Source organism: Notamacropus eugenii, chromosome 6 (assembly GCF_028372415.1).
Source record: "Notamacropus eugenii isolate mMacEug1 chromosome 6, mMacEug1.pri_v2, whole genome shotgun sequence".
Classification (NCBI taxonomy): Eukaryota; Metazoa; Chordata; class Mammalia; order Diprotodontia; family Macropodidae; genus Notamacropus; species Notamacropus eugenii.
The window spans coordinates 94,752,637-94,772,815 of NC_092877.1; the positions used below are offsets into that span (position 1 = coordinate 94,752,637).

At 39.2% G+C, this 20,179-nt stretch overlaps 1 protein-coding gene across 15 annotated transcripts in view; it reads left to right on the forward strand.

Annotated features, from left to right (window-relative positions):
- The first annotated feature begins 1,552 nt into the window (after positions 1-1,552).
- NSUN7 (NOP2/Sun RNA methyltransferase family member 7) overlaps positions 1,553-20,179 on the forward strand; it is a 91,529-nt gene continuing 72,902 nt past the window's right edge. For 12 of the 15 annotated variants that reach the window (XM_072620576.1, XM_072620577.1, XM_072620579.1 and 9 more), the window contains exons 1-3: positions 1,553-1,785; positions 2,185-2,594; positions 19,770-19,828. In XM_072620576.1, the coding sequence (XP_072476677.1) occupies positions 2,285-2,594; positions 19,770-19,828 (369 nt within the window). In that variant the 5' untranslated portion in view covers positions 1,553-1,785; positions 2,185-2,284. Of the gene's footprint in view, positions 1,786-2,184; positions 2,595-19,769; positions 19,833-20,179 lie in introns of those variants that run through there. The other 3 variants (XM_072620585.1, XM_072620584.1, XM_072620583.1) reach the window with 3 other exon arrangements.

The window sequence follows — 20,179 nt, forward strand, 5'->3', positions numbered from 1 at the left end:
CCTAGCAAAAGTGAGTATAATACTTCAGGGGGAAAAATGGTCACTAAATGAAATAGAGGACTTTCAGGCAGTCTTGATGAAAAGACCAGAGCTGAATAGAAAATTTGGTTTTCAAATACAAGAATCAAGAGAAGTATGAAAAGGTAAACAGGAAAGAGAAATTATAAGGGACTTACTAAGGCTGAACTATTTACATTCCTCCATGGAAAAGCTAATATTTGTAACTCTTTAAATTTTTCTCAGTATTTGGGTAGTTGGAGGGATTATACACATATGTCTATAGACAGAGAGCACAGGGTGAGTTGAATAGGAAGTAATGATATCTAAAAAATAAAATTAAGGGGTAAGAAAGGAATATATTGGGAGGAGAAAGGGAGAAATGGAATGGAGCAAATTATCTCTCATAAATTAGGCAAGAAAAAATTTTTTCAATGGAGGGAAAAAAGGGGGAGATTGAGAGGGAAAAAGTGAAGCTTACTCTCATCACATTTGGCTCAAGGAAGGAATAACATGCACACTCAATTTGGTATGAAAATCTATCTTACACTACAGGAAAGTAGGGGAGAAGGGGATAATCGGGGGTGCGGGGATGACAGAAGGGAGGGAAAATGGGAGGAGGGAGTAATTAGAAGTAAACACTCTTGGGGCGAGACATGGTCAAAAGAGAGAATAAAATAAATGGGGGCAGGATAGGATGGAGGGAAATATAGATAGTCCTTCACAGCATGACTATTATGGAAGTCTTTAGCAAAACTACTCATTCGTAGTCTATATTGAATAGCTTGCCTTCTCAGTGGGGATGGGTGGGGAGGGAGGAAGGGAGAGAAGTTGGAACTCCAAGTTTAAGGAATGAATGTTGAGAATTGTTCTTGCAGACAACTGGGAAAAAAGAAATACAGGTAATGGGGTATACAAATCTATCTTACCCTACAAGAAATGAGAGAAGATGGGGATAAGGGAAGGGTGGGGTGTGATAGAAGGGAGAGCACATGGAGGGAAGGGGTGCTCAGAATGGTGTTATGGGGTGGGGGGAGATGGGGAGAAAATTTGGAACTCAAAATTTTGTGAAAAGGAACGTTGGAAACTGAAAATAAATAAATAAACATTAAAAAAAAAGGAAAAGGAAAGAAAAGAGAGCAGAGACCCAACAGAAAGCAGGGACGCTGCTGCTCTGAAGAAGCAAGAGGGCATGAAGAACACCAGCGGGCTCTACTGGCAGCCTGGGCACTGCCCACCCGCTCTACCCCGTTACTATGGAGATCCCGGCGCCAGACCACACGATTTCCTCAGAGAAGGGGGAATCCTCGCCTTTGACGAGGTTTCTCCACAGCCAGATCCCCTTACCCTCCGTCTTCTTCAGCAACCCGAGACGCAGAGGGACTAAAACGAGGCTTAGGTCTCTAAAGTTTGGGGGGGTTCCCCCGGCAGAGGGACCGGCGGGTCAAAGCTAGGGGGCCCGCTCCCACACCCCGGAGCGCAGTGGCACCGTCCACTTTTGAAGGAAACGGCCTCCCCGGCCCCGCCGCCCGGGTCGGAGCGAGGCTGCGGGGGGGACTGTGGGGCCGTGCGCAGCGCGGGGGAGGGCTCGGGCCCCGCCTCTGACGCGTCCCCGGGCCATTGAGGCGAGGGAGCGGCCCAGCTACTGTGACCGTGATTGGTCTCGTCCTCCGCCTGTTGTAGAAACCGTCCGGCCCTTTGGCTAAGTGTGGCGGCTGCCTCACCCCTCGAGGGGGGGAACACCATCCACCCCCTGGCTGGGGGAGCGTCATCGCCCGCCCGCTCCGGGTAAGGGCGGCCCTCCTCCGGGGACGTGCACTCCCCATCCCGGCCAGCCCTCGCCCGAGTCCGTCTGCGCTTCAAGCGCCCGCCGCCAGACCGCTGGACCCGGCCCGGTTGGGGGGGCGAGGGGACGGGCGGGGGTGGGGGGTGGGGACCGGGCGGGTTGGGCCCTCACCCCTCCTCCTTTGTCCCGCCCCTCTCTGCCTCCTCGTGTGGAGCGGGGCGGGGAGAAGAAGGCTTGGGTCCCCCCCCCAGTTTTAATAACTGCCCCCACCCCTTTTCTCCTGTGGTGGAGACCAGAGCCCTTTGAGCGCAGGACGGAGCCCCTAGACCTGGCCCCTGCGCGGCCGCACCAGCATCGTCCATGCGGGATTGACTGACCCAGATCCTCTTTCTCCCCCGCAGAAGCCATGGTTAGGATGCGGGTGACTCCCTCAGTCCCGAGCCCAGGGATTCACGATTTCCGTGATTGCAGCTTCTTTTACTGATAGAGTTGCGGGCAAGTATGATCAATTCTACAAATGAACTGGAGTTTTCCAAGGAAGAAATTAAAAGTGAAATCTCAAAATGCACTTCCCTGACACATGTGGAGGAATCGGGATCCAAAGAGAAAAGTATATGTTTAAATGAAAAAAACGGCTACCAGGACACTGTTTACGTAAAGGCAGCTAATATCTTCCAGGGCATTAGAATTGAGAAGGCGCCTGACAAAGTCTTGGTGAGGTATGGCAGCGAGCCGGTGCTGGCCTCGCCGGACTTTGAAGATGAACAGTCTCAGCGTTTGTCTTATGAGCTAGCTTTCAGTGCTCTAAAATGTAAGTAGATACAGAATTTCAAGGTCTTGGAGAACATGGGTAACTTTAGAATTTCGGGGGTGTGAATTTAAATTTGAATTTGAGTTTCGAGACCAGCTTCTTGAGTTGGTTTGCACGTTTGGAAGAGAATTCTTGACAATTCCACTGAATCAGGAAATAAGGTCAATTGCTAGGGTGGATACTTTTCTTGCAAAGTAACTTTGTATCTTAAAATATTGTTCACTTGCCTAAGTGTATCCCCCTTAGCCTGTATTTTTGTATCTTATCTGCCAACTTCTTTTTTTCTTTCTTTTTTTTGTTTTAATTTTAATTTATTTATTTAACTTTTAACATTCATTTTCACAAAATTTTGGGTTCCAAATTTTCTCCCCATTTGTCCTCTCCCCCCATCCCCAAACACTGAGCATTCTGATTGCCCCTATCACTAATCTGCCCTCTCTTCTGTCATCCCTCCCTTCCCTTGTCCCCATCTTCTCTTTTGTCCTGTAGGGCCAGATAACTTTCTATACCCCTTTACCTGTATTTCTTATTTCCTAGTAGCAAGAACAGTACTTGACAGTTGTTCCCAAAACTTTGAGTTCCAACTTCTCTTCATCCTTCCCTCCCCACCCCTTCCCTTTGGGAAGGCAAGCAATTCAATATAGGCCATATCTGTGTAGTTTTGCAAATGACTTCCATAATAGTCGTGTTGTATAAGACTAGCTATATTTCCCTCCATCCTATCCTGCCCCCCCATTGCTTCTATTCTCTCTTTTGATCCTGTCCCTCCCCAAGAGTGTTGACTTCAAATTGTTCCCTCCTCCCATTGCCCTCCCTTCCATTCTCCCCCCCTACTCTGCTTATCCCCTTCTCCCCCACTTTCCTGTATTGTAAGATAGGTTTTCATACCCAAATGAGTGTGCATTTTATTCCTTCCTTTAGTGGAATGTGATGAGAGTAAACTTCATGTTTTTCTCTCACCCCCCCTCTTTTTCCCTCCACGAAAAAGTCTTTTACCTGCCTCTTTTATGAGAGATAATTTGCCCCATTCCATTTCTCCCTTTCTCCTCCCAATATATTTCTCTCTCATCCCTTAATTTCATTTTTTAAAGATATGATTCCATCCTATTCAATTCACTCTGTGCTGTGTATGTGTGTGTGTGTATAATCCCACCCAGTACCCAGATACTGAAAAGTTTCAAGAGTTACAAATATTGTCTTTCCAGGAAGGAATGTAAACAGTTCAACTTTAGTAAGTCCCTTATGACTTCTCTTTGCTGTTTACCTTTTCATGCTTCTCTTCATTCTTGTGTTTGAAAGTCAAATTTTCTTTTCAGCTCTGGTCTTTTCATCAAGAATGCTTGAAAGTCCTCAATTTCATTGAAAGACCATTTTTTTCCCCTGAAGTATTATACTCAGTTTTGCTGGGTAGGTGATTCTTGGTTTTAGTCCTAGTTCCCTTGACTTCTGGAATATCATATTCCACGCCTTTCGATCCCTTAATGCAGAAGCTGCTAGATCTTGTGTTATCCTGATTGTATTTCCACAATACTTGAATTGTTTCTTTCTAGCTGCTTGCAATATTTTCTCCTTGACCAGGGAACTCTGGAATTTGGCCACAATGTTCCTAGGAGTTTCTCTTTTTGGATCTCTTTCAGGCGGTGATAAGTGGATTCCTTGAATACTTATTTTGCCCTCTGTTCTAGAATCTCAGGGCAGTTTTCCTTGATAATTTCATGAAAGATGATGTCTAGGCTCTTTTTTTGATCATGGCTTTCAGGTAGGCCCATAATTTTTAAATTGTCTCTCTTAGATCTATTTTCCAGGTCAGTTGTTTTTCCAATGAGATATTTCACATTATCTTCCATTTTTTCATTCTTTTGGTTTTGTTTTGTGAGTTCTTGGTTTCTCATAAAAGTCATTAGCCTCCATCTGTTCCATTCTGATTTTGAAAGAACTATTTTCTTGAGTGAGCTTTTGAACTTCCTTTTCCATTTGGCTAATTCTGCTTTTTAAAGCATTCTTCTCCTTATTGGCTTTTTGAACCTCTTTTGCCAATTGTTAGCCTATTTTTCAAGGTGTTATTTTCTTCAGCATTCTTTTGGGTCTCCTTTAGCAAGGTGTTGACCTGCTTTTCATGCTTTTCTTTCATCTCTCTCATTTCTCTTCCCAGTTTTTCCTCCACCTCTCTAACTTGGTTTTCAAAATCCTTTTTGAGCTCTTCCTTGGCCTGAGCCCACTGAATATTTATTTTGGATGTTTGGGATACAGAAGCGTTGACTTCTGTGTCTTTCCCTGATGGTAAGCATTGTTCTTCCTTGTAGGAAAGAATGGGAGGAGATATCTGTTCACCAAGAAAGTAACCTTCTATGGTCTTTTTTTTTTCCCCCTTTTCTGGGCATTTTCCCAGCCAGTGACTTGACTTCTGAGTTTCCCCTCTACACCCACCTCACCTCCAGATCCACCCAGCCAGAGCTTGGGGTCTGAGATTCACATGCTGCTTCCCAGCCTCAGGGCTTTGGGTGGGGGCGGGGCTGCTATTCAGTGTGAGATTAAGTTCAGGTGCTCAGGTGGGGGCAGGGCCCCCTCTCTGGGGCTCAGTTCCCTCAGGGGGTTTATGTGGAGACCTTCAACAATGGATTGTAGCTCCTGCCTGCTTTGGGAGCCCTTGTCCTCTGCCGCCCCTGCTGCTGCCTCCCGAGGGAGCCCGGGCCATGGAGACACCCTGCTCCCCTCTTGGCGAGCCTAAAAGACCCTCCCACAGACCCTTGGCGCCTGTGAGTGGAGGGAGTCGCGCAGCTGCTGGAGATTCTGCCCCCAAGCCCGCTAGGATCTGCTCCCTTCTTTGCTGTGCGGCCAAGATAGGGCTGGGCTCCGCTCCGGGTGTGGTGCGTGGCGGGTTTTTCAGGTCTCTCTGGAACAGAAATCTCCTCCACTCTGTTGTTCTGTGGCTTCTGCTGCTCCAGAATTTGTTGGGAGTTCTTCTTTACAGGTAATTTATGGGCTGTGGGTTAGGAGCTAGCATATATGTATCTTTCTGCTCCACCATCTTGTCTCCTCCCCCCTCTGCCAACTTCTTTACTAGCTACTCAGATACATGATGTAGTTATAAAGTAGACTAAAAATTAAAATTAAGTAACTCATGTATCCCAATGAAAGTTTTCCCCTTCTGAGCCAAAATGTATACAAAGGACTAGGCATACACATATATGTGTATATGTGTATGTACATACATAGATTCCTACATGTGTACATGTGTCTGCGATCTATTATTCACATAATACAGAATTTTTTTCCTTTTGATAACATTTTTTTGGTGGGGGAATGGCCTCTAGTGTTATTTCTTTTGAATATCACCAGTGGGTGCAAATCTTAATTTTTGAATGTGAATTTGATTTTCAGAATGATAAATTCTTAGACTCAGGCAAGTCTGGTTGTACTGTATCTAGATGGAAATGCGATTACAAAAGTAATGAAATTGGTTTTTGAGGCTAGCAAGTTGATATTCCAAAAATATTTTGAGCAATGATAATATTGTTGGAATAAAGAAAAAGCTTTCCAGGCTTTCTATTGAAGGACACTTATTTATTTTTATATGTAAGATGTTATGTTTATTTTTTTAAAATCAGTCATATTACATAATTGTTACTCTGAATATTTTCCAAACCATTAATGGAACTATTTCCTTAATCCCAAGAATTTATTAATATTACTGATTGCTTAAGCGTGAACAGATAGCATTAGTGGTCAACAGAGATAATGGATCACAAATTTGAATACATGAAGTTTTGATATATTTTTCATAGGAAAAATTTTGTCATTAATTTTAGCAAGCAAAACTAAAGGCACCCTGGGTACTACTCTGCACTTTTAACACCACATGGAAATTTGTTGCAAAGATTTACAGATCAGAAGTTGCAGGATGGTGACTTGGTTATCAGGGTGATTAACATAACTCTGATGAAGATGTCAGCATTCTTGGATGTGGAATTTTTAAAGAATTTTGGAGTTAGAAAATTGGAAAGGGAGGGTGAAATGGGACAGGGAAGAGAGGCACTATTCCTTGGACTTGGTTCTTTGGAGGACCATCCTGAAGGGATGGGCCAGAGGGGCTATTTACATAGTCTCAGGAATGACATCAAGGCAATGGTAGAATGATGGAGGGGAAGCAGCTACGTGGCATAGTTGACAGATTGTTGGATCTAGAGTCAGGAATCCTACCTCAGATACCCTAGGCAACTTACCTAACTTCTTTCAGCCTTTTTTCCCCTTCTATAAAATGGGAGTAATAATAAGCACCTACTTCAGAGGGTTATTGTGAGGATCAGGTGAAGCAGTATATGAAAGTGATTTGCAAACCTTAAAGCTATGATTATTATTATTTTTTAACCTAAGGTCCAGGATCTGAAGAACAGGAAATACTAGCCATGATTTAGAGCAGCAAAACTGGATCTTATTCTTGCTGTGATTTATGTAGCATGCATAGATCCTAGAAAGGGCATAAACTTTGTAGTTATCTGAGTTCCTAGAGAGTCACAGCCCCAAGTATAGCAGACTTTGGGTTCCTGTGGGAAGTGTAGGCCTGATAGAAAGGGAGAGTTGCCTTTGTTGTGGGTTTGGATATGTCTTTGCATATTTTTTTTTTTGTTGGGTTAAATAAAGCCTGCGTGATAGTCTATTTTTTCTTAGCCTGGGTGCTTGCATGTGATCTAATAACTTTTTTCCCTTTCTGTTGGAACTAAGACAAAAAGTCAAATTCTTATATTACTAGAGGGGTAAAACTAGTTATTTGTGTGAGAAATCACCAAAATTGAACCTATTCCTTTTAAATGCAGAGATGTGCTGGGTCGTAGGTTATAGAGATAAATGTAATATTTTATTCATGGATTTAGAAAATAAACTTTTTAAGTAGCAGATGGAGAAAGCTTGGTTAGATGTAATTCAGTTTGATTTTAGTAGGTTGTAAGCTCATTGTGAACCAACAGTTAACATGTGATATGGCAAACAGGAAAGCTAATGGTATCTTAGGCTATGCTGAAAGATATTTTCTAGGAATAGATATTCTGCTCTAACCAGACCACATCTGGAGTGTTATATTCACTACTGGGTTCTCCAACTTTTTAGGAAGGACATTAATAAGTTGGGGAATAGATAGAGTTGAGCAACCAGGAGTATGAAGACTTTTGATACCATGTCATAAAGAAGAGCAGTTGAAAGAACTGGGTATCTTTAAGCTCAAGATTATACCTGTTACTTTTAAAACTATCCTGCTTGTCTGTTCTTCTTTCTCAACTTTTTTACATTTTATAAAATGTTATAATGGACCTCTTTTTGTAAAAATCACTGTGGCGAACCTATCCTCTCCCTACTACCCCTTCTCCAAAAAAAAAAAAAAATCAAGAGGAAAATAAAAACCTATCCAACAAAAAAAGCATGGGCAAGAAACAGGAGTCCACATCCAAAAATGTTTCTCTTTCTGCATATTTTTTCCATCACTTCTCTGACAGGAGGTGAGGAACACGTTTCCTCATAGGTTTTCTGGAGACATAGTTTATCATTGCCTTAATGAGAGTTTTGAGCTTTTCAAGGTTATTTTTCTATGCATTGTTGTAAAAATTGTTCTTCCTGGTTCTACTTGCTTCAGTCTGCATCAGTTCATACTAGCCAGGTCCCTGAAATCATTTTTTAATCATCATTTATTATAGCATCATATTGCTCCATTACATTAACATACCACAAGTTGTTCAGCCGTTTCCCAATTGTCTAAGAGATGCTTTAAGTCCTTTTTCCCGGCCCCCAAGATTTTGGTTCTTTACTTTTCTTCCTCTCTCCCCTCTACCTTTTAATTTCTTAATTCAGGAAATTGGTTTTGCTTGTGGCTGTTTACTTCCCTCTTAACTGCCACCCTCTCCTGTCCCTGCTTATTTCCCTGTTGGTCCAATGTATTATTTCTACACCAAATTCTGTGGTTGCGTTCAACCCTCCTTTATTGTTTTCAGATAACAGTGAAGATCATCTGGTGCCCATTCCCCCAACCTGTTTCTCCCCTTTTCACATCCCCTAATTAGGGGAAATGGCAAGTTATATTGCCTTTTTCCTGCTTTCTATATTAGTGTATTCTTTCTTTTACTCTCTCTTCTCTTTCCCCTCTTCAGACCCTCAGAACTAATCTACATCCATATCCTCTGTTATTCTTTTTTAACTTCCACAATACCCTTTTAAATAATTAAGGTTCTTAAGGGACACTTACTTCTTCCCTTCCTGTTAGCATATTAGCACTGAAACATCTATTCCAATTGTTTAAATAAACTTCCTTGAGGTTTCTTTGGACTTTTGTGTTTGTGTTTCAGAATTCCAATTTTCAGCTCTGATACTGTCATGAGAAATACTTGAAACTCTTCTGTTTTATTAAAAGTTCATTTTCTTCCCTACTCCTACCCCTCCATTAAGATAATCCTCAACTTTGCAGAGTAAGTTATTTTTCATTGTAAGCCTTGCTTTTTCCCCTTTTGAAATATTGAACTCTGGGAACTCCTCTGAATTTGAGTGGAAACGGTGATGTCTTGTGTAATCCTGGCTATAGTTCGTTGGTGCTTTAACTGTTTTATATATGCTTGAAATATTTTTTCTTAGAAAAGAAGTGGAGCTTTGTAGATTTTGGTTTGGACATTGCTGGGTTTTTTTCTTTTGGGCGTTCATTTCAGGAAGTGATTGGTGGATTCTTTCTAACTTTATTCTGGTTCTGACAGATTTGAATAGTTTTCACTTGTAAGTTCTTGAATTACTGTCTCTAGGCTTTTAAAAACAAAGCATGTTTTTTAGGGGGCCCAATAAATTCTTAAACACCTTTTCCTTTATCTTTTTTTCCAAGTCAGTTTTTTATGTCAGGTATTATAGCAGCAAGCACCCTGGTATACACAGGAGGACCTTAACGTTCATGTATGTATATGGAGGTTCTTATATCTGATTTTCAAAAAGTCAAGCGGCTTTTCAGGGGTCAACAATCTACTTGAATTCCATTCACCAACAGAGAAAATACAAGCAAAGAAATAAAGACCAACAGACAGGGTTTCCAGTTGTCTGACCATAAGCAATACATACATCGCAGAACAACAGACAGATCCAACTGTCTGACCATTACATACATACATAGTTACCAGAGAGAATAGCACCAATATCTGGGTTTTCAAAGTGGAGGAGAAGGGGCATGGATATCCAAAGTCTCACTTGACACAGGCACTTTCTTCCAAAGAAGCCCCCAAAACAAAACCTCACCTCAGAATATATATATATACACACTTTTCAGAGCTGGAGGGTGTCATGACCCTTATGACCCAGTGCCTCATTAATTAACAAAACACCTCTCCCCTAATCAGACTCCCCTTAATGAGCTCCAGGTGAGGCCTGTTAATGGGCAGAGGGAAGATCTTTAACATTACAGATATCTTATATTTCTATTTATTCAAATTTTAAAGTTTTGTTCTAATATTTCTTACTGTACTATGCAGGCATTGATTTGTTTGGTCTATTCTGTTTTGGAGAGGGGATCCGTTTCTTGGGTATGATTTCTCACTTTCTCTTCTAAGCAATTATTTTTCCAGTTCTTTATTCCAGAGATTTTATTTTTTTAAAATTTCTTTTAGGTTTTCCTATAGTCCTTGTGGAAAATCCATTTTTTCCTTTGAATTTCTATTTACAGTTGTTACAGTATTACTCATTCTTCCCGTAGAAGGACCTCTAGTTCTGCAATGATTTTTGATACTAGGCAGTGTTTTCTTTGATTTATTTATTTCTAGCTTTAGTTCTGAAATTGGAGCTTTGTGCCAGGACCAGACTCTACAGGCTAATGCAGTTTTGGATGGAGCAATTGGCCATTTTTGTTCTGGATCACCTGGCTCCCTGTGCCAACCTCCATGATCCCTGCACTTGACCTTCATGGATCTTGGAGGATCAGAGTGCTGACACTTCAGGGTCCTCTGTGACGTTCATGATAGAGCCCTGGGTGCCTGGGTTGTCCTGATTTGTTGCTGGTCACTTTATGCTGCCATTTCCCTAGACTTCCAAGTACATCACCCTGAGGTTTTGTGATTAAGCTGGAGCTTTTCCAGGCAAGGCTTCCACTTTTGTTGCCTATGGACATAGTGCCTTGTAGGCTACATGTGTTCCTGGCTGTCTCTAAGCAAGCTAGTCAGCTATCCCCTACTATGTGCAGTTTTGCAGACAACTCATATGGACTCAGCAGAGCCAATTGTTAAATTTTCAGTGTGAGCAATTACACCTTGGGAACTGCTAAATGCTACAGATCAGAGTTTGACTTATTATTTTGTTGATTGTCTAAACTTAGAAAGTGATGAAGGAATTATTAATGATGCAGATAAAATTTAAAAATATGTTGTATATATGGCTTTTTTTTTCTGGAGAGGTGGTTCACCAGCACTCTTGATATCAGGACAGCCAGTTGATTTCATCTTGCAGAATGATGAATTTCTAGAGATGATGAAGTCCAGGAATATAGGGGGTGGGAAATGATAATATTATTTATTTAATTGTTTCTTATAATGTATAGTTATACACTATAATGTTATCACATGTCGTATCATAATGAACATAAAGAACATTTTATATTATATTCATTGTTTCTTACAGCACAATAATCATCCATTACATTCATGTACCATAGCTTGTTCGTCCATTACACAGTTGATAGGTGTTTTCTTTATTTCTAGTTTTTTGCAATTACAAAAATATTTTGGTATATTTTTGTCTTTAGCCCCCTTGGGAGCATATGTCTAATAGTGAGATCTCTGAGTCAAACAGTATGGACTTTTTAGTCATTTTCTTAGTGTAATTGAAAATTATTCTCCAGAATTGTTGAACCAATTCATAATTTCATTAACAGTTTATTTTTGTATCTGTCTTTCTTTCTATAACCTCTTCAACCTGGACTAGAGAATGCGTTTTTAAAAAGTTATTTTCTTAATCCCAAAAGTCATTTGTGTAATGGGAGTGCAACTACGTGGTAAAACCAAAAACTAACTTTAGCATCTGCTTAGAAGCAAGAATAGTTTTTGAGCAATTTTCTTTTGGAAGCAGTAGAATTAAAATAGCATAAATCAAGTCAAATCAGCATTTACTAATCACCAAGACAACCACTTCAGATTTCTGGACAGCTCTAATTGTTTAAAAGAGTTCCCCTCCCCCCAGATTTGACTAGAAATATGCCATCCTATAACATCCGTGTTCCAGTCCCAGTGTTTCCTTTTGAAGCCATTAACACTGCCTCCAAATATTTGAATAGAAGCAACCAGGAAGGCTGTATAATATAACATTTTAATAAATGTGAATTCAGGAGGAAAATGGGTTTGAAATATTACTTCTAACATTTATTAGCCATGTGACTATGGGGAAGTTATTAAACTTCTCTGAACTCAGTTTTCTTATCTGTAAAATAGAGAATACACACACACATGCACACGCACACACAGACACACACACGCATGCACGCACACACACTCACACGCACTCACACACACACTCACACACTCTCACACACTCTCACACACACTCACACACACACACACACTCACACTCACACACACACTCACACACACACACTCACACACACTCTCACACACACACTCTCACACACACACACACACGCACACACACACACTCGCACACACACACACTCGCACACACACACACACTCACACACACACTCTCACACACACTCACCACAATTCCCAAAATGAGTTGAGGGTCAAATGAGAATTTGTGTCAAGTGCTTTCTGAATCTAAAAGTTCTATACAAATGTCAAATATTATTATTTGAGGTGTTAACATGAATCTCTCTTCCAGTGTCATCTTCCTATGTCTTTGAACCGTATTTGTATGAATTACAGTTTCAAACCCTTTCATCATGCTGTTCACTATTTTACTTTTAAATGCGGCACACCAAGCTGAGCATAGTATTTTATTTTCCCCCTTAGTTTAACACTTTTATCTTCTCTCTTTAATTTTAATTCTCTCTTTGTTTTTTTCCTATTACATGTAAAAACAAATTTTAACCTTTATTTTTACAATTTTGAGTTCCAAATTCTCTCCCACCTTGCTTCCCATGACCCCTCATTGAGAAGACAAGCATTTTGATAAAGGTTATACGTGTGCAATCATGGAAAACATATTTCCATATTAGTCATGTGAAAGAGAACACAGACAAAAAACCCCAAGAAAAATTAAGATAATTTAGCTTAGTATTTTATACGTGGTTTAAACAGGACTGTTAACTTCTTACATTTTGACACCATACTGTTTCTGTGTCACATTGTTGACTCATATTGAACTTTGAATCCAGTAAGCAGTCTCTTGCGTTTCCCTTGCTTGTTAATGATTTTTGCTCTGTCCTTCTTGGTTTGAAAATAATTTTACTTGGTAGAGAAAACAAAATAGGAGTTACATAGTTGTTTCAACTGTTATGGGGCCATTAATATATTTTCCCAAGGTTACTATCTGTTTCACTTGAGTCACTGAAATACTTTCCAGCATTCCTTCCCATTCAAAGTGTGTATATTTCCACACAGGTGAATTTCAACTTGCAATTTAAAAACGAAAATTTAAAACTTTTAGCAAAAATGTTGCTGTTATTTTATTTGAAGTAATAAAACTTTAGAAACACTGTTTTCAAGCAACTAAACTTGCTTAGAAGCATTTCCATCTAAACTGTTTAATTAAATGCATACAGATAAAAAAAAATGGTAAGGACTTGACAGAAGCAGAAGAGATGAAGAAGAGGTAGCACATCCAGAGAAAGAACCTGAAGGTGGAGTGAAACTATTTTCACTTTAGGGAAGGAGGGAGGGAGAAGAATTTGGAAACCAAAGTCTTACAAAAGTGAATGTTGAAAACTGTCTTTGCATGTAATTTGAAAAAAATAAAATACTATTAAGTGGGGAAGAAAGAAAGAGGTGGCAAGAATGCACAAAAGAACTACATCAGAAAGATCTTAACATCATTGATAACTGTGATAGTGCGTTTACTGATCTAAATAGAGCCAGACATCCTGGAGAATTGTCAAGTGGGTCTTAGAAAACATTGCTAACAATAAGGCTAGTAGAAATGATAGAATTTCAACAGAGCTATTAAAAGATGATGTTGTTAAAGTGCTACACTCAGTATGCCAGCAAATTTGGAGAACACAACAGTGCCCACTGGATTGGAAAAGATCAGTTTACATCCCAATCCTAAAGAAGGGTAATGCCAAGGAATGTTTAAGTTATTGAACCGTTAGGCGTATTTCACATGCCAATAAGGTTATGCTTAAGATTCTGCAAGCTGAGCTTCAGCAATTTGTGAACTGAGAATTACCACAAGACCAGGCTGGTTTTTGAAGAACTAGAGACCAAATGTCAGCATTCACTGAATTATGGAGAAAGCAAGGGAATTCCAGAAAAATATCTACTGCTGCTTCATTTATTACACTAAGCCTTTGTGTGAATCACAGCAAAATGTGGCAAGTCCTCAAAGAGATGGGAGTAGCAGATCATCTTAGTTGTCTCCTGAGGAACCTGTGCATAGGCCAAGAAGCAATAGTTAGAACCAAACATGGAACAACTGATTGGTTTAAGATTGGGAAAGGAGTATGACAAAGGCTGCATATTGTCACCTTATTTTATTTAACTTATGTGCAAAGTACACCAGCAAAATCTCAGACTGGATGAATCAAAAGCTGGAATTAAGGTTGCTGGGAGAAATATCAAGTCAGATATGCAGATGCACTGTGATGACAGAAAGTAAAGAAGAATTAAGCCTCTTGAGGATGAAAGAGCAGAATAAAAATTGGCTTGAAGTTTAACATAAAAAAAGAGTAAGAGCTTGACAAGTGGTCCCATTGTTTCCTGGCTAATAGAGGGAGAAGAAATAGAAGCAGAGTCAGATTTTATATTCTTGGGCTCAAAGATCACTGCATACAGTGACTGCAGTCCTGAAATTAAAGAAGGAAAGCTATGGTAGGTCTGAACAGCATACCAAAAAGCAGAGATGTCACCTTGCTGACAAGGACTGTATTGTCAAAATTGTGGTTTTTCTAGTAGCAATATATGTTTGTGCGAGTTGGACTATAAGGAAAGCTGAGAGCTGCAGAATTTTTGCTTTGGAATTGTGCTGGAGACAAATTTTGAGAGTTCCTTGGACAGCAGGGATAGCAGATCAAATCAATACTTAAATTAATTCAGGCTATTCGTTGGAAGATCAGATACTGAAGGTGAAGCTTAAATACTTTATCTACATAATAAGACATGACTCATTGGAGAAGATGTGGATGTTGGGAACAATTGAAGGCAAAAGGAAAAGGGGATGGATAGATAGTATCATGGAAACAATGAACATGAACTTGGACAGACTTTGGGTGATAGTGGAGATAGAAGGGACCTAGCATGGTATGGTTGACAAAAGTCAGACATGACTGGATGACTAAATTACAACCACAAAATGCATAAAGTATTATTACAAAATTTTTAGTCACTCCCTCCATGTCCTTGTCAGGAATCACATGATGAATATTTTAAGTATAATACCACTATTCCCATCTAGTCTTTTTTCATTTCTGGTAGCTTTTTTCTTATTTCCTTGACATATTCTCCTGGTGTTGCTTCCCCCATCTGTACTTAAATTTGATAATTCTCTCTTAGCTAAGTGTTGATTTAATTAAACTATTTGAAACTTAAACATACACACACACACACACACACACACACACACACTGTAAAAATGAAATCAGCATTAGTTACTAGCTAGATGCTCCTTACTCATTCACCTTTGTAAATGATTTGCTGAATTCTGTAGAGCTCATCTGGGAGGTAGGGAGTAGGGGAGAGAAGGGTGGTGGGGAGCATTTGGATCCAGCAATATGTAATACAGAACTTTTGGGTTTACAAAGATATGTGTTATCTTATTTGATCCTGTGGGAAACAAGGAAGAAGTTCTGTTTTCACAGCTTTGGGTGATCAGAGTCATGACCTAGAGCATGGTCATGTTAGAGGTCAGAAACTTGTGCGCAGGCCTGATGAGCTATTTGAGGGAAAGCCTATCAGAGAGGATAACATGACGTTACGTGGCCAGGGGATGGTGGGGAGCAGAGTCCAAAATTTGGAACAGTATGAATGGCTTACATTGGTCTGAACAAATTGTAGTCTTCCTGTAGCCTTACTTGGAAGCTGCTCATACATTCAAGGGGAATGAACATAGAAGGCAATCCTTCCTCCTGAAGAGGGGTGGAATCAACTTTGCCCAAAGTATTCAATTCCTCTGAACTTTAATACATTTTCCTTGATACGTTTTTGTGTGTCAAGTGTGTCTCTAACAATCCTCACAACAATCCTGTGAGACAGGTGTTATTATCCCCATAAGTGACTTGCTGAGGGTCACATAGCTAGTAAGCATCTGAGGCCAATTTGAACTCAGGTCTTTTCTGACTAGGTCCAGGAAGGGACTATTCTAGGAAGTGCACATCTGTTGAAAATTGCAGGATGAGCCTGGGATCAGGTTTTGTAATGGAGAACCAGCATGTTCCCTTGGTGGAGAATTAGGGCCTTGTTCTGGATCTTTCTATTTTCTTTCTTTTCTCCCTTCTTTACATGGAGACTAATGTTAGGTCTCAAACTAGAGATAGACTTCATCATGCATCCCCACAAAGTTGAGGTATTAATCTGTAAAAGAGGTCACATATCTTGTTAGCCATTCTTCGTTGTTTTCCTAATCCCATTCCCACCTGGCCCACATTTTGTACAATGTGTAGTTGGTGTGCATCTGTGTAATTTCTTATATATATTAGATTAAAGGTCACACATCTAGAGAATGCTTGCCGCCTTCTGGTAAGGGGAGCAACAGTTTGGAGAAGAACAAAAGAAATCTGAGAAAAGTTCAATATATACAGGAGGTTTAAATTACTGAATCATTTTTCTAAAATGAAGGTCTGACCATGTTGTTCCCTTGCTTAATAAACTCAGGCTTGCTCTTTCAGGATCATATATTGAGTGCTTTTTTTTTATTTAAAGATCTTCACAATCTAGACCCTTTCTGGTCATTTTATATTCACTTGCCCTCCATGTTCTCTGTAGTCTCGTCATTTTAGTCAGCTTACTGTTCCTGTACTCACCTCTACATCTCCTGTCTTTGTGCCTTGGCACTAGTTCCCAAACCTGGAATGTTTTCTCAACTTCTTTATAGAACCTTTGGCTTCCTTTATCACTCAGATCTCCTCCAGGAACCCTTTCTAAGTCCCCTGTAGAGTCCATCCTCTTAGGTTCTCTGTTCTTATTTGTATGTGCTGTTTTCCCCATTATAATGTAAGTCCTTGGATGGCAAAGACTTTTTTTTTCTTCTTCCTCATCATCATTTAGCACAGTGCCTGATACCTATTTTTTGATTGATTTATTCATTCCTTCCTCCTTGAATTTCACTTGAATGAAAGTCCATATCTTCAGTTAACTAGGAAAAAAATCTGTAATATTAGTTCAGAAGAAAATGATGGATCTAGAGCAGGTAAAAACTTTTAGAGGTTTTTTAGAACTGAGTGCCAAGACTCAGACAGCCTAAGACTTGACCAAAGCAAGAAGGCAGAGCTGTGATAATGAAGAGTATGGTTCAAAGATAAGCTTAAACTTAAGGTAAAACCTCCCAGGACTTGCTAGAGATAAGTAGAGAGATGGAAATAACTGGAAGTAGAGAGGTTAGGAACATAAAAACAATTTTAGAGAAGTTCTGAGACTTATTACTAGAATTAGGAGACAATTTGAGGTCTAGATTGAAACATAGGTTCTGTTACTTGCTGCCTTTTTGTGATTTTGGTCAAGTTACCTTCTCTGCACAGATTATATAATATAATAGAACACTTTATTTGGAGTCAAGGGAACATTTCTAAGGTTCAGTTTCCCCCTTTTTAAAACAAGGAAGTTGGATTAGATATGCTTTAAGATTCCTTCTACCTCAAAATCTATGACTGTTTTGGGTCAGATGTATCTTCATCTGAAAAATGAAGGAATTCTACTAGATGATCTAAATTCCTATCCAGTTAGAAATCTATGCAATTTATACACTATCACATTATAATTTACAAAGAACTTTACATATATTGAATCATTTTGATGGTCATAAAACCTTTTGAGCTATCCAGGTCAAGTATTATTATACTTTTCAGATGAGGAAAATGAGGCAGAGGTTGTAGGACCTGCATCATAACTAGTAAATGGTAGAGCCAGGATTGGTGCCTGTATTGTCTAGATCCTGGGTTATCAAATCCATTGCACTTTGCGTTACACTAGAATACCTCCTATATTCAGGAGGTATGTTCAGGAAAATAAATGCCATTAACCAAGTAGTTGCTCTTCTAAAAATCCTGTTGTAGAAACAGTTTCTTGTTTCTAATCATTTGTTTCCTGAGAGTCTTAGGGTTAAAAGATATTTATAATCAAATTTAATTGAAATCAGGTACTTCTAGGATACCTGTGTATAGTGAAATTTACATATTTGGATTATAAGGCATGATCCCAAATATGAAATTCCAGATAGTCTGTGAAGTTGCATAGACTGAGGTTTGTTGGGTAAACATTTCTGTGGCTGTGTAATGAGGTCAGGGAGGACAGGGGTAGAAGGGGAAAAAAGAATCCAAGAACCTCAGCTTCTAGTTTCTGTCCATAATATTCTAGATAATTTAGCAATCTGCCCATGTCAGCAAAAGGGAGGGTAAAGTAGGAGTAGAGGACACCTGAGGAGATACAAAGGAGTGAGCTGCACCATGCTCCAGGAAGTGTTACTTGTAATACGCTGGAAGGGTGGGCTCTTTAAGGGATTCTACATCTATAAGTCAGTTATGAAAATTGGGAGGCATTGTTCATGAAGGCCAAATACAGTGTCCTTTCAAGAGATCTCTACGGGTTCCTCATGAAGGCCTCGTCCTGCTGGGCCTGAGTGCTTTTTCTTCTGTTTCTTTGCTAAATTGTACTGTCTCTTGTTGTTATTTATCTTATCGTTTCTCTGAGGTGTGTGGGATGGCTCAGGTCCCTACATAAATCAATTACTCAGAGGCCTCTCAAAGTGATGACAGAGAAGAGATTTATTCAATTCTCGAGAATCTGGACAATCCTACAGCAGTTCACCTGGAGTAGGAGAGCCGAAGACAAAGAAAGGGCAGTGATTTATATAGACTCTAACGCAAGTCCCTCCCCCCCCACTGACCATTATTCTCATTAGCTGAGAATATGATCTTACATTCTAGACACAAAATCTAACCAATCCCTTTTGAAATGAAGACATTGAAGAATTAGGTAAACTTTATCCAATCATTGAGACCCTAATGTACTACACAGTTTTATATCCTTATATGGAATTATTCTGTTCTAAAAATATAGTAACCTTGAGCCTCTCAGTCTTACCTCACCCCTGGGAGAAGAACTACAATCTGAGAAGTCTTCACTAAACCTATCCCACTCAGAGGTATGGTCAGGGAAGCACTATTTTGACTGCTACGTACCCATGGGAAAAATGGGGTCTCAGCAAAGTAGACCCAGGGGAGATTGACCAGAAATGAATATATAAAGAATCAGAATCAGAAGTCAATTCTTTTTTGAAGTTTCCCTGTTTTCATGAAGACACGACTACTTCAGAATAGAAATTGAATAAATGGGTCTAATACATTTGATTTTGTATAAATTTCTTTAAAAGTATAATTGAGTTCATAATATATTTTAACAATTTAGTTTTTTATTTTCTACCGAAATAATTGGGCTTCTCCATAGATTGCTAAATAATTACATGCTTAAAAGCAATTTTAAGGTTTGCAAACATTTTATTACAAAAACCCTATGAGATGGGTAGTGCAGATATTATATACTCATTTTCAAGATGGAGAAACTGAGGATCATAGAGTTTTTGAGTTACTCATGTACGTATTGGCTCATCGAGCATATTTTAGTTTAAATTGTTAACTCTGTTCAAAGTGTAATAAAGTTTTAATTTTATCTCTATATTCCCAAATCTTTACAGAGAAATGAAGTAATTTTTGAAAGAAAATGTCAGTAATAAATGTCTTTAATGAGATTATTTGAAATGTATTATTATCATCAAGAGTTTAACAATTTTTTTAGTGATATTCAGTTTTTTAGTGATATTCATATTGAAGACTAATATTTCTTTGTCCCTTAGATCAAGATATTTTGGAAAATATATTAATAGACAGCTGTTTCTATCCAAATGTGTCAATAGTAAGTAGATAATTTTTATGTAATTTGGGATATCATTGTACTTTCTGAGGTTTTTTTTAGAGTCCTCTGTTTTAATAAATGGTTAATGATTGCTTCATCCTAGAGAAGTTGTTAAAAATTTTTTAAAAAGTTGGGTGAAGCTCTGGGAAATATCTGCTAGGAAATTTGTTTTCACTTCTATGATTCCATGCTCATTCATCGTGACCATATATAAATAGTTACAATCCTTCTTTATGTTAAAAGATTAATTTACAGTAGGTTTTTTTTTCTCAGGGAGTAAAGACAATAGTAAAATAACATTCAGTGTAGTGTGTAGAGTATAAAAAAATATTATTATTGTATGTCACTGTG